Source organism: Astyanax mexicanus, chromosome 25, assembly GCF_023375975.1.
Source record: "Astyanax mexicanus isolate ESR-SI-001 chromosome 25, AstMex3_surface, whole genome shotgun sequence".
NCBI classification, from domain to species: Eukaryota; Metazoa; Chordata; class Actinopteri; order Characiformes; family Acestrorhamphidae; genus Astyanax; species Astyanax mexicanus.
In genome coordinates, this window is record NC_064432.1 from 24298647 (window position 1) to 24313905 (window position 15259).

Sequence of the window (15259 nt, forward strand, 5' to 3'; positions counted from 1 at the left end):
TCCTGCACACAACAGGCTTATTGTCCGGGCTGGAGTTCTGCAGAGCTGCAGTTCTGGACTTAATTAAGGTCCGGTCCCGGAGAGACAGGTAGCCGGAGTTACCAAAACAAAGCCCGGCCTGACCTCGAGCCTCTATACCTACTGACCTGCTACCATAATGTTATTATTAATGTGATTTTTACCCTTCATGTTCTGCTATGTTCTCTTATTATCCTCCTTTTACCCTGAGTAGCTATTACCTTATTATTTGTGCGGTGATACCATGCACTGTCAACCATGTACTGTGCAGCTTGATTTATGGCATTTCAGAGTGTCTTTGCTATCGTAACAACAGGAAAAGTACACCTACCTTGTGCGGCTCGAAACGCGCAAAAGGTATGTACTAATTCTCCTAATTAATCATGGTTGTGGTTAATTTTGGGCATAACATAATATAAACCAATCAGAGTGTCACTTGCTCATCATTTCCTTTAAGAGTCAGGTGAGCTCTGACTTTGGCGGATTGCTATTTTTATGGCGCAGCTACCTGGAGTTGTTTACTGCTTTTTGGCTCGTTCACACTGTGTAATAGAGTGGAGGACAGTGAGAGATTAAACACGGTATTTAAAAACTCCAGCAGCACTGCTGCACTCGTTAAGTCATGCTTGATCAGCGTGTCTTATTAGAGAATGCATTAAACATTAAATTTAACCTGATTGTTGCATCATATAACATCACAATATTTCAGGGTATTTTTGCAATAACAAAATTATTGGCAATATGGGGAAAAAATGCATTTTTAAACTAATTTCAAGAATATACAACTGATTTTGTCATATTCTGTAATAACACTTTGGGTGTGCGTTTCCAGGGAGATCCATGTAAACACAACAGCGAGTGGAAATGGAGGAGTTACTGAATGTGATGTCATGTGAGAAAGCCAAAAAACTCACTGGTCCTCCTGTTTTTTCAATTACAGTCCGGATGTAAGAGTTTTATCACTGAGTAGAAGAGTGAAATATTTTTCACAGACATCCCCTGAGAAACTAATCCCATCCGGATCGGGTTTATGACCAGGTTTAATCCCTGACTAAGTAACCAACCCTAACTGTTTATATTATTGCACCCCCCTATTATATTCCACTGATATATTGATAATGTAACAGCACAATAATACATGTAAATCTAAAATAAAAGCGTAATTATGGGGACAGGTCTGGTTGGCTGGAGGTTCTTGTGTGAATGTGTAAAGGGTTAATATCTGCAGTGTCTGAGCTGAGGATGTGGATGAGCATGAGGACGTATCTCACCCAGGTCTTAACTTCTTAAGATCTGGGTTTTTTTGGCAGTGAAAACAGAAGAAGCCTGTGTTAGTGAATCCTCAGACTGATGAGGAATGAGGGGGGGGGGGGGGGGGTGGCTTGTTTGAGAAGGTCAAAAGTCAAGAAGCTAAACCTTGCTGTGTTTGCCAGTGGAGGCATCAGGAGGGGGTTTATAATCCTGCTATACAGATTTCCTACTGAAAATGTTACATGCTTATCTGCTCCAGAGGGTCCTATTCTATTGGCTGTAGTAAAATATTAAAGTATCACATTATTATGTTTTGCATTACTGTATAGAATTTTAAAGCACAGTCTCAGATTTTAGTGATTAGTTTAGACGTACGAATTGGTGTCAGAAGTGGTTCATTTAGTGTTGTGTGCCCATTAAATGATTGGATAAAAAGTAAACTTATTTTATTTAGATGTTATAAATATGATAGTATGTTTTTTTTTATGACATTACAGTTTTTTAAAAAAATTATTTAGAAAATTGCAGTATATCACCTTTCTGAAAGTATCGCGATATAGTGTGATATATAACATTGTAACTCCTGTATTGTGACAGTGACAGGGTGGACAGTGACAGAGGGGACAACAACAGAGCGGAAAATGGCACACTACACAATAACAGAGTGGCAATGATGTGATGGACAGTGACAGGGTTGATAATGACAGGGTGAACAATGACAGAATGGACTATAAAAGAGTGGACAATGACAGGGTGGACAATGACAGGATGGACAGTGACACACTGAACAATAACAAACTGTACAATGACAGTGAAAAATGACAAAGTGGACAACAACACGGTGGACAGTGACAGGGAGAACTATGACAAGGTGAACAGTGACACAGTGGACTATGACAGGGTGGACCATGACAAGGGGGACAATTACATAGTGGAAAGTGACGGTGGACAATAGCAGGGTAAACAATGACAAAGTGGACTAAAACAGGGTGGGCTGTGACAAAGTGGACAATGACTGTGGATACGGGGAGAGTGGACAATGACAGGATGGACAGTGATATAATAGACAATTACAGAGTGAACAATGACAGTGGACAATGACAGTGGACAATGACAGTGTGGGCAATGACAGGGTGTATACTGGCAGAGTGGACAGTGACAGGGTGGACAACAACACAGTGCACAATGACAGGGTGGACAATGACACAGTGTATAGTGACAGAGTTAACAATGATAGGGAGGACTATGATTGGGAGGACAATTGGAGAGTGGAATATGACAGGATTGACTATGACAGGGTGGACTATGACAGGGTGGACAACAACATTGTAGGAAATGACAGGTGGACAATGATAGGGTGGACAATCGCAGGGTGGACAGTGAGAGTGTGGGCAATGACACAGTGGACTATGAAAAATTGTACAATGCCAGAGTGGACAATGACAGAGTGGACTATGACAGGTGGACAATGACAGGGTGGACAATCGCAGGGTGGACAGTGAGAGTGTGGGCAATGACACCATGGACTATTAAAAATTGTACAATGCCAGGGTGGACAATGACGTGGTGAACAATGACAGAGTGGACAATGACAAAGTGGACAAAGACAGGGTGAACAAAGACAGGGTGGACAATGGATGTGAGGACAATAGCAGAGTGGATATGACAGGCAGGACTATGACAGGCTTGACAATGACAGGGTGGAAATTTTAGTGAACTTTAGGGCATTTGAAAATAATGTTTTATATAAAATAAATGTTAATGTTTTACCGCGACAGGGTGGACAATGACAGGGTGAACTATGACAGGATGGACAACGACAGAGATGACAATTTTAGTGAATTTTAGGGCATTTGAAAATTATTTTTAAAAATAAATGTGCTGTGATGTTTTACTGCGACAGGGTGGACATCTTAAACTTTACCTTTTTAAGCAAAGTATAAGAATAACTTAAGAAATATTACGCATTATTTTTGACATCACTGATGATGTCAAAGGTTACTTTGTTACTTTTTTTAAAGGGGCGGGGCTATCTCAACAAGACGACAGGATGGACAGGGTATTCTTGAACGTGTGTAATTAGCTTGATACTGTTAGATGATTGAGTTACAGTATAAGGAGATGTCCAGCAGTGGAGTTTCTCTGTGTTTCCTCGTTACTCCAGGTGAACTCTGGAGCTCCAGGTGTTAATCTCGTTATGGGTAATTATCTGAAATGTCTAATTCTGTGTAAATCTCTGTGTTTTTCTGGTTCTCAGGGTTTGATGGGCCCGACGGGAGACGCAGGTCCAGACGGCCCCCCCGGACCGAAGGTGACTGGCTAACGAACCCTTCAGCTTCCCTCAGCTTCCTGCCTGACTGACCCCCAGCCAATTACAGCGCAAAGCATTTCCTCATGACTAATAAACCCTAATCCCGTCAGAACTCAGCTTAATCTCCGTGGGTAAAATAATCCCCGTCCCCCGGAGCTACAAAAACCTCACCTCTCAGAGACTCACAGACTCCAGATGAACTCTTAATCCTGTTATTTACTGCTTTTATGTCATCTTGATATTTTTCCAATTATTAGTAAATATAAAAAGCACTTTTTAAATTATAATTTTATTTATTAAAGAAAATTACTATCTAAACCAATACATTTACAGTGATTAATCACACTTTTTGGAATTGGCCAGCCAACTTAAATTACTATAAAAGGGCATGGACAACTCATCCAGGAGGTCAGAAAAAAACAGAACAGCATTTAAAGAACTAACATCTTGATGATCTCCAAAACTTTGGGTAAATATTCTTTACAGGACTGACAAGACAAAAGTGTAAGTTTTTAGAAGATGTGTGTCCATCCGTTACACATTATTCAGAAAAAGAACATCATACGACTGAACGTCGTAAAACATGGTGGTGGTAGTGTGATGGAAGCAGGAATTCTGCTGTTTACCAGATAATCATGAAGGAGAATATCCTGATGGCCATCAGTTCGTGACCTCAAGCTCAGGTGTATTGGGTTCTGCAGCAGGACAATGACCCAAAACACACAAACAAGTCCAACTAAATGAAGGTTTTATGCTGGAAAATCCTCCAATGTGATTGAATTACAACAATTCTGTAAAGAAGAGTGAAACAAAATTCCTCCACAGAGATGTGAAAGTGAAAATTAGAATTAGGATTAATGCAAGGAATATGGATAAAATTAAAATTGGGATTAAGGCCAGGATTAAGGTTTAGATTTAGGGTTAGGTCTTGGATTAGAGCAAGGCTAATGGTTAGAAATGTTTTTACATTAGAGTTAGGCTTGGGGTAGGGGTTAAAGATAAGAGTTAGGATCAGAGCAGGGCTGAGGGCTAGGGTTAGGTTATGGATTAAAATTAGTTTTTTTTAGGCCAACGATTAGGACCTACATTAGAATTATGCCTTTTAGTAGATGTTAAGATAAAAGTTAGAATTAGAGTGGGGCTGAGGGTTAGAATAAGGTTTTCGATTGAGATTGTGGACAAGGTTATACACAGTACTAGGATTAATTTTTGGGTTAAAATTAGTTTTTAGGAGTTTAGGAGAGTTATGATTAGAGTGGGACTGAGGACCATTAGAATTAGGTTTTAGTTTAAGATTATGGTTTGGATTATAGCCAGATTTATGGTTAGGGTTAGGTTTTAGGTTAAAATTGGAAATAGGATCAAGTGTGAGGTGAGACTAAAATATGTTCTGTTGTGTTTTAGGGAGAACCTGGTAAACCTGGACCTCGTGGAGAATCTGTAAGTGTTTTTCTGGCATTCTGATTGGATGAAAAAATATGCTATTTGCGGGAAAAGCACAAAATATATGACCTTTTATAGAATTGTGCTATTGTTATTAAAATGTAATAATATAAAACAAATGTATTGCAATTATTATTATTTAACACTTTTTAGCAGTTACTGGTCATAAACTGGACAAATATGCTACTCCAGCCTTATTCTAACCACATGTGTTAATCTGCTGTTTGTAATACCTAATAATAAGTATTATATATCTTGATTATGACCTTTTTTGTTGTTGTGTGTCTTTGTTTGTAGGGTTCTGGCCCGGATGGACCCCCTGTAAGTTCTGTTTGCTTGTAGTTTTAACTAATAAAACTAAAACCCAGCTGGATCAGATAATGGATCTCTAACAGCTTCTGTTTGTTCTGTTTGTTTGATTAGGGACCACCCGGGCCTGGTGGGCTTCCGGGCGAGCTCGGTAAAGTTGGACAACCTGTAAGTAACTGCTTTGCATCAGGATAAAAACATGTTTTAGGCTAAAAACACATTTAGAATCAATAAAACACAAGAAAACCACATCTTAGAACCATTTAAAAGCTTAAATTGACAGAAATATAACACAGTATATACTAGTGCAAAAAATTTATTTTTTGATGAAAGAAGGGTGAAAATTTGAAAGAAAACCTTTGAAAAAATGTATTTGGTACTTAGTACACGTCTTTAACCACCTGTTAGTTTTCTTTTTTAAAGTGTTAATTTCGATGGATTAATAAATCATTTTTTAATTGATTATGCATTTACACAGTTGGGAATAATACTGATTAACCAACTACACTCCTGTGTCCTGTGTTTAGGGGCCAATGGGCGTCAGAGGGCCACAGGGACCCCGGGGACCAGCCGGACCTCGCGTAAGTACCTTCTATAGAGCTGTGTGCACTCCTACTGTACCCCAATCACAGATTTATTACCACTACAGTAATATAGAGGGCTGAAATACCGAATGAACTGACTTAATATAATTAACTATATCTTGTATTACCTTCATTTTTGCGCTGTTAAGTTTTTAGCTTTTAAAAGGCCGTAAATGTTATTTTTCTCTGGTTTTAGGGTGCTACAGGAGTAATGGGCGCAACAATGGAACTGGTAAAAACATTATACACCATTTATTACACTGAATATATACTGAATATATGTACATACAGTACCAGGCAAAAGTGGAAACACCTTATATTTAGTGTGTTCTCATTATTTTAAAATGTTCTGCATTGTAGATTAGTACTCAAGTCATCCAAATTATGAAGAAAAAAAAGTGTTTTTTATATATTTTACCTTTTTCAAAGACAGTTTTGCACATCTCTGCTGGATTTTCTCAGTCAGCTTTATGAGGTAGAGTCACCTGGAATTCAGGCTTTCAGTTAACAGCTGTGCTGAACTCATCAAGAGTTAATTACTTGAATTTCTTGTCTCTTAATAAAGTGTTTGAGAGCATCAGTTAAAGTAAAGTAGTGAAGAGGTAGAGTTACAGGTATACAGTGAATAGTGAATATTTGAGTGATGCTCTAATACATATTATAAAAAGCAAAAACTACTCAACTAAGTGAAAATAAAAAAATAAAGGTCAGTTAATCCAAAAAAAAAGAAGAATTTCAAGAACTTACCATCAAAAACGTTGACAATGATGGAACTGGCACTCATTAGGATCAAGTATTTTGGTTTGTTTAACATTTTTAAGTTACTGCATGATTCTTTATGTGTTCCTTCATAGTCTGAATCACTTTACTATTCATTTACTATGTAGAACATTTAAAAATAATGAAAAAAATCACTGAATTTAAGGTATTTGTACTGTATATATGTTTTAATCTAGTTTTACATTTTTTTGTATTATTTTACTTGCTCTCTCTTGCATTTCAGTGCCCCAATGCGTGTCCACCTGGTACACCTGGCCATCCTGGTCTACCTGGCATGAAGGTGAGAACTCAAATGATTGATCTTAATTTAAATATTCACTTTGTCTTTGATTACAAGACAATAATTGTCAATAAAATTTCAATAAAAGTGATTTTCTTCCCGTTTTACTGAATATAACTGTAGTAATTACCTTTTAATTCACCTGTTAGGGTCACAAAGGTGTGAAAGGAGAGTCTGGAGAACCTGGTAAACAGGGACACAAGGTAAGCCAACACCATAGCAACCACCTACGACATCTTAGTAACTGCATTGAACTTCACCACAGCTCCCACCTGGCATCACAACTCTATAGCATCCACCTACTGCAAGCAAAACCTCATCAGACAGCTTACCAGCCAATTAAAACCCAAAGTCATTGCCATAGCAACGTCCGAAAACACCTTAACAACCACCCTATGTACCAGAGCAACCACAAACAAATTAAAAAAAAAAAAAAGCAGTGTTTTACCCACCCACATAGCAACACTACAGAAACCTCCATAGCATCCACTTGGTTTATCATAGCAACCACCCACAAACACCTTAGCTACATAGCACCTGCGTAGCAACACCTCCATAGCGACCACCTAGAACACTGTACAACAACTGCCACCCCAGCGACCACCCACAAACACCTTAGGTACAATAATAGCACCAACTTATTATGAGCAACTATTTAAAACAACAAAAAGATTGCCATAACAGTGACCAGAAACACCATAACAACCCCCACCAACAACCTTAAAAAAAAAAAAACTGTAGCACCCAGTCAACTGTCACCCCAGCAGCCACCAAGTTTACCAGGGCAACCACCTATATACACTTTAGCAAATTATAATAAATGAGATTAAAGCTGCAGTAAAGCACTTTTGCGTTTCTGGACAGTGTATTTTTATTCACCCAGCCGATTATTATTAAGCACCCATCAAAAACAGCCTCTGTAGGAACATAGCAGCTCGGGTCTCGGGGGAACCCCAGCTTTTGATGGAACACGGCACCACTGGATGCGAGTCTGTTTAAGTCTGAGCTAAAAGAGGCTTTTTTTATAATATTTAATACATTTAGACGCTCCCTCGAGTCCAATTACTGCCCGAGGGATGAGCTGGAGCTGTTTGTTAAAGGAATAAAAATAATAAAGTAATATTTTATGAGCTCTGTCTTTTCTGCTTACCTGTGTTTTATTGTGAGGAGCAGAATATTTATTTATGAAGTGAGGAAAAGCAGCACAGAGCAGAATATGCTGATCTTTACAACAAAATTTTAACATACTATATATATAAAAAAGCTTTATTTTCGTATAGTGTGTATTTTTTTGGTGTATTGTTACATGTTACGGGTTACTGTTTCTAAGGGCATTTCTGTTCACTAATTATTTTTTTTAATTTAGAGAATTCAATACTGTATTTAATCCAGGTAAGTTTGGTTTTACACTACTAGCAACTGCCACCCTAGCAACCATCCACAAACACCCTAGCAACATCAAAGCGACAACATACCTTAGCACTCAGCAACCTCCCCGGGAAGCTTAGCAACACCAAAGCAGTTGCCAGAACAGCCACCTCAAACACCTTAACAACCACCTTAAGTACCACAGCAACCACCAACAAACACAAAGCAGTACCCACCAACTTAGAAACACTACAGAAACTCCCATAGTGACCACCCAGAACACCCTAGAACAACTGCAACACCTTAGAAACCACCTTAAGTACCACAGCAACCACCAACACAAAAAGGTACCCACTTAACAACACTACAGAAACTTCCACAGTGACAACTCAGAACAAATGCTTGTTTTACCATAGCAACCGCTCACCAACACCTTAGCAACATCATAGTGACAACATCATATCACACGCCTGGCAACCTACCCGGGGAGCTTAGCAACACCAAAGCAGTTGCCAGAACAGCCACCTCAAACACCTTAGCAACCACCAACAAACACAAAGCAGTACCCACCTACTTAGAAACACTGTGACCACCCAGAACATCCTAGAGCAACTGCCACCCTATTGAGTGGTCGGCTTACCATATCAACCACTCACAAACGCCTTAGCAACATCATAGCGCTCAGCAACCTCCCCAGGTAGCTTAGCGACAGCAGAGTTGTTCCTATAGCAACCACCAACAAACACAAAGCAGTAGCCACTTAGCAACATAATGGATGACGATAGCCTGACTCAACTTCATGTAATTGGTCTAAAATACTTATATATTAAGTTAAATATGTAATTACACTGTAAGTTTTAGTGATAGTGTTATGATACTTTAACATCATACTTTGTTAAGGTTTTCATCATATCGTATCGTAATCGCAGGAATGATTTTAATCTTTTAGGGATCAGTTAAGCTTTGTTTTTCATGATTGATCACTGCTTTTAAATAAAAATTCTTCTTTCTAAGCCTAAGCCTTTAATAATGAGTGTTTAGATGTTAAAAACAATAATTAATGTTAGATTTGCAAAATGGGTAGACATAAAATTCATTGTTTAACAATATTCAGCAATAAAAATGCTTAAATGCTTAAAAATGCTGGTTCTCCGTTGTGTTTTTGGGGAGGGGCAAAGATAATTGAGAGATTTAATGGAGGAAATGAACACAAGTGTAGCTCCATATTCCACACTCAACAACCTGTGGAGTTGCTGAGTGTGGAAAATGGAGCTACACTGTTCATTGCTGAGTTTGCATCGCTAAATAAAAGCACTAATGCATCAGCAGGCTCTGTTAAAGGATGGATTTAATAGTTTATAGTTTAAAAATAATTAAAAATGCTAATATTTGTGTTTTTTTTCAGGGAGAAGAGGGGGATCAGGGAGCTACGGGAGATGTTGGATCTCAGGGCCCGACTGTAAGTATCTCTCTCCTCAGCATCGCGGTTATATATCTTTATATATATTTATATACAGCAGCTCTAACCTGCTACCGTTTCCTGCTCTCAGGGTCCGCAGGGAATCCGAGGGGCTACGGGAATGATGGGAGCCAAAGGCGAGATGGTAAGTCAAGCCTTCATACGATTATCAGCAGATTCCCCTCGGGAGATACGAGGTTCTGCCTGTAAAACACTCAATCCCTCTGGTTTTTCTTACAGGGAGCTCGAGGCAACGATGGAGATCCGGGTCCTCAGGGAGTCGCGGGAGCAGCTGTAAGTTCGGCGCTGTTTGAGTGATTTGGGATTATTTATAATAATAAAAATTCAATTTAATAAACAATAACTAACCATACATAATATTGTAACACTTTACAATAAGGAAACATCCCTAGTTTACCATACCACAGCAGCCACCAACCCCTTAGCAACCCTACATAAACTTCATTAGCGACCACTTACAACACCCTTGCTTAAAACTGCAAAGCGGTTGCCATAGAAGCCACTTGAAACACCTTAGCAACCATCTTACGTACCACAGCAACCGCCAACAAACAGAAAGCAATACCCACAACATACGCAACACTACAGAAACATCTAAATCTAAAACACATGCCGTCCAAACGACCACTTGGTTTACCACAGCAACCACCCACAAACACCTTAACAACATCAAAAATCCTTAGCACCTGGCAACCTCCCCAGGCAGCTTAGTTGCCACTGAAAACAGCAAAGCAGTTGCCACATTAGCCACCTGAAATACCCTAGCAACCATCCTAACAACTAACAGCAAGCAGCTTAGGAAAACTGTAGCAGTCGGTTAACAACCACCGAAATAACAGAAGGGTACATTCATTTACATTACTTATGACATTACAGTAATAAACATTAAATTATATAATAAATTATATTTATTATTATATATATAAATTATTAATAGACATTACTTAAGACATTATTACACATTAGTAAATATTAATGCATAAGAATGTTGTGAACCCTGTTAATTAATAATGAATTGAGACATTAGTTTAAAATGAATAATTATTAATACTGTCTTAACTAGTATCAATTAGTAATTAACCCTGGGCAGCTTAGCAACCGCTTAAAACAGCAGTTGCAATAGCAACCACCTTAAGTACCCTAGAAACCACCAACAAACATAAAGCGGCACTACAGTAACTTAAAGCTAAATGATGATTATAATGATGAATAATGTCTTAACTAGTGTTCATTAATAATTAGTTGAGACATTCTGTTGTAAATACTCTTAATTAATGTCACAAAGCATTGTTAATGTTACAAAGCGACAAAGATGTACATTATTTGAGTGATCCTGGGATTATTTATAATAATAAAAATTTAACTAATTAAACGAATTAAACTAACCACGCAAATCAGAGTTCAGCCAGAAGCTTTTGGAAAATGTGCAACTTGATAATGAATATTAATCCAGTTATTATACTTGATGAATACAGTGCATATACAGTATATAGAGTTTTATTTAATAATGTTAAATGATTAAGATATTAATAACTGATGATTTGTTCTGGCAGGGGGATCGTGGCCAGAGAGGAACAATGGGAGAGTCTGGTCCGAAAGGTGAACAGGTATGTTTGACCAAAATCACTACAAGACTTTTGCACTAATCAATAACTTCTATTGATCTTAATTTAAAAGAATTTTGATTAAAAGTGTCAGACTGATTGATTACTGAAGTAGATTGTGGGTGAAATGATACACATTGTGTTGTATAATAGTTACAGTATGTACTGTATGTGCACTTGCACTTGTTTTCTATGCATTTTGCTGTGCCTAATCTTTTGGCTTAAAATGCATATAATGTATTTTTTTTATTTTTATTTATATGTCATTTTAATTTTATTTCCAATCTAATTCTAGAAATCCATATCAGGTTTATTATCCATGTTAAAAACAAAACAAAAAAAAAACACTTGTTTAGTTTGTGATGCACGTATGACATACCAAGCTTCTATTTCCTGATTGGCTAGGACCAAACATGCTGGCCATACTCATTTGCATAAAGTATTAAATTAACTTTAACGCAACGTAACTTGTTGTGCATTGTGTACAATCAACAAATAAAGGCAAGCTGTCAAATGTGCACAGTGTGCAGCTTGATTCAATGCGTGTTAGTGTGTCTTTGCTATCGTAACAACAGGAAAAGTACACCTTGTGTAACTCGAAACACTCTTAATTAATCATGGGTGTGGTTCATTTTAGGGGCGTAACATGAAATAAACCAATCAGTGTCACTTGCTCATTATTTCCTTTAAAAATCAGGTGCGCTCTGATTTTGATAGCGGATTGCTATTTTAACGGCGCAGCATTTCTGGACGTGTCCAGTGCTTCTTCTCAGCAGAGGAAACTGAGCATCTGGTTAAGCTTCAGCAGCTCATTTGCAGGAACAGCAGTGTTATTTTATTTAGTATTCTGTTTATAATTGTAAAAGTTGTGGACATGCCAAGATAGCAATGAACGTCTGACTGTTGACGTTTGTCTAGGTTGTATTCAGTCAGTGGCGCACCTGAGCCCCAGAAATTTTCCTGAACACACCTCATTTCCAGACCACTACACCCATCAGTGTAGATATATTCAGAAGCACTGTTGCTGTTTAAACTACACAGATGAAAGGTGTGTAAATAGACTGTTGGTGGGGTGTAAGATAGCAATGAACATCGCAAAGCCTGGATGTAAGAAATGACCCATAGTTTTAGACTTATGTATACAGTATGAGTTTCACAGATTAAGTTTTAACGATAATCTTGATTTCCAGGGACCCCTAGGACAAAGAGGCATCACCGGTCTTCCTGGGCCAAAAGGCGGAGCTGTAAGTATACCATCATCATTGTGAATCTGAATTGCTAAAATACTTAATAATGAGTTTTTTTGCACACTAAGCGGCTCATGTCACAGTTAGCGGCTAAAGCTAATGCTGCTCCAGCAGTGCTATCCAGGGTTGGTAGCAGGCTAAAAGCAAATAAACTCACCTCTGAATGGTGAAATTAAAGGACTTTAAATGCAATATTATAGTGTATATAGAAAAATACGGTACACACATGCATATACATCATATACACCACAATACAATTAGAGAAGCATTTTGTTGCAAAGCAACTATTGCTAACTGGTAACAACCTTCGTTTTTTTTAAAGAGAAGTCTGTAAAACTTGTTTATTATGATCCTTATTTGAACCAGCTGTGTTTATAAATGATTTTTTTCTAGATGATCTGTTTACCCACTACTACACTGACTTCTGCTGACTTTAGCCAAAAATATAACATATAAAAAATCATAAAATGTATGATTTATTTGTTATTGACAGGGTTTGCCGGGCGTAGATGGACGTGAGGGAATTCCTGGAGTACCTGGAGTGAAGGTATAGCAATTGATGATAGCTGTTATATCATTATTTAAGGTGTAAAAACTATAAATGTATATGTAAAATTCTATTTTACGTGAATATCTTATTAATGACTGTATAAAAACTGTATTATTAACAGGGTAATGCTGGCAAACCTGGAGCTCCTGGTGAAGTTGGACAGCAAGGACTTCCTGTAAGTGAGATGCTTAAAAAAAATCTATAACAATTTATATTCTATATGTATAATCTATATTATAATAAATTATGAGGTAAAGTAAATGAAGTATATAGAAGCATATACATCCCAACTGTAAAGAAAAGTAACCCACCAGAAGCTTACTTAAAAAAAGAAAAGGCCAGGAGGTAACATAGACACGAGGGCTGCCATTTTCACTGTATTGTTAAGTTAATGTGATTTATGTATTTGTGTTTTTTTGTAGGGTTTGCCGGGTGTCCCTGGGCCTAAAGGAGGTAGTGGTGTGAAGGTGAGTAATTTAGGCCATTAAAAGCCAGTTTTACATTATTTTAGTTAATATTTAAGCAGTATATATAGCGGAATTTCATCCTAAAATGTCATTAAGGAAAGAGGAAACGTACATTTTTCTGACACACACAATATTTATTGTGGTATTTAATTTAAATGTTATTTAATTATTGTTGATTATGGCTTACAGCCAATGAAAACCCAAAACTTAGTGTCTCAGAAAATTAGAATATTATATAAGACCAGTTGGTACTTTTGGCAGTGTGGGCAGTGTGCCAAGTCCTGCTGGAAAATGAAATCCGCATCTCAATAAAAGTTGTCAACAGACCATTGTGTTTCCTCTGAACATCTTGCAGCACTTTCATGCTTCCTTCTGCTGATAACTTTTATGGACGTGCGAATTTCATTTTCCAGCAGGACTTGGCACACTGCCAAAAGCACCAACTGGTCTTATATAATATTCTAATTTTCTGTAAGCCATAAACATCAAAGACAAAGGAAATAAATGTTTAAAATAGATCACTCTGTGTTTAATACATCTATATAATATACGAGTTTCACATTTTATACAGAATAACTGAAATAAAGTAACTTTTCAATAATATTCAATTTTATTTTGCGATGCACCTGTGTATAGTCTACCATGTTAACACATGTTAACTGACTACAAAACAATAAAACGTAAATATATTGCCCGTCTGTAACGGTATAACATTTGAACAAAATATACTGTCTATATCATAATATCTATATATCGTACTCTGCTGTAATTTCAGGGTAACTTAGGACAGCCAGGTCTGATTGGAACTATGGGATCTGCTGGGAGACAGGTGAGTTTATAACCTGTACAATAACAGAGAAGGTACAAATCAAAGAGATAAAGAGATAAAGATGATGTGACTCATGGTTTCTTGTTTGTAATCAGGGAGAACGTGGAGAACAGGGAGAAGTTGGACCTATTGGACCCATTGGTGGAGCAGTGAGCGATTATCTTTCTTATACACATACAGTATATTCACATCTGTGGCTATAGTTTTATTAATTTATTAAACTTGATGACTTGCGATGACTCATTGTTGACTTTACATTCACTGACCTGGACTTGGAATCAGACTTAGGCTTTAAAACATTTATTCTCAGTGGTAAATAAATAATACTGAATCACATACTGTAACTGGAGCATTTGGTATAGATTGCACAGTGCTGTATCACTGTAAAGACGACTGCATATGTGACACTTGGTGCAAGGTGTGGTGTTGAGATGTGTTGCAGCACCACACTTTAAACCGCTAAAGAAAGAGTTTGCATTTACACTTAGGTCTTTATTGTCAAAAGATGGTACTTGAGATCTGCCCATATTGACTTGGGATTTGAGGGCCAGCCAGGACTTGAAGTTGGGTTTTGAGTACCAAGACTTCCTGTCTTGCCTGTCTTGACTTTGGACTTGACTTCAGTGCCAAGACTTGAGACTTGAGACTTGATTTGGGTCTTGACCTGGTACTTGACTTGAGTGCCAAGATTTGAGACTTGTCTGTGACTTAACTAGAGACTAGAGTGCCAAGACTTAA

At 37.6% G+C, this 15259-nt stretch overlaps 1 protein-coding gene across 3 annotated transcripts in view; it reads left to right on the forward strand.

Moving 5' to 3' along the window:
* Positions 1 to 15259, forward strand: part of col9a1b (collagen, type IX, alpha 1b) — a 46953-nt gene that overhangs the window by 16947 nt on the left and 14747 nt on the right. For 2 of the 3 annotated variants that reach the window (XM_022682071.2, XM_015606871.3), the window contains 18 exons: positions 3527 to 3580; positions 4985 to 5020; positions 5321 to 5344; positions 5447 to 5500; positions 5860 to 5913; positions 6113 to 6148; positions 6920 to 6976; positions 7126 to 7179; positions 9750 to 9803; positions 9895 to 9948; positions 10044 to 10097; positions 11378 to 11431; positions 12619 to 12672; positions 13169 to 13222; positions 13347 to 13400; positions 13648 to 13692; positions 14468 to 14521; positions 14617 to 14670. In XM_022682071.2, the coding sequence (XP_022537792.2) occupies positions 3527 to 3580; positions 4985 to 5020; positions 5321 to 5344; positions 5447 to 5500; positions 5860 to 5913; positions 6113 to 6148; positions 6920 to 6976; positions 7126 to 7179; positions 9750 to 9803; positions 9895 to 9948; positions 10044 to 10097; positions 11378 to 11431; positions 12619 to 12672; positions 13169 to 13222; positions 13347 to 13400; positions 13648 to 13692; positions 14468 to 14521; positions 14617 to 14670 (900 nt within the window). The remainder of the gene's footprint in view (positions 1 to 3526; positions 3581 to 4984; positions 5021 to 5320; positions 5345 to 5446; positions 5501 to 5859; positions 5914 to 6112; positions 6149 to 6919; positions 6977 to 7125; positions 7180 to 9749; positions 9804 to 9894; positions 9949 to 10043; positions 10098 to 11377; positions 11432 to 12618; positions 12673 to 13168; positions 13223 to 13346; positions 13401 to 13647; positions 13693 to 14467; positions 14522 to 14616; positions 14671 to 15259) is intronic. The other variant, XM_049472168.1, reaches the window with a different exon arrangement.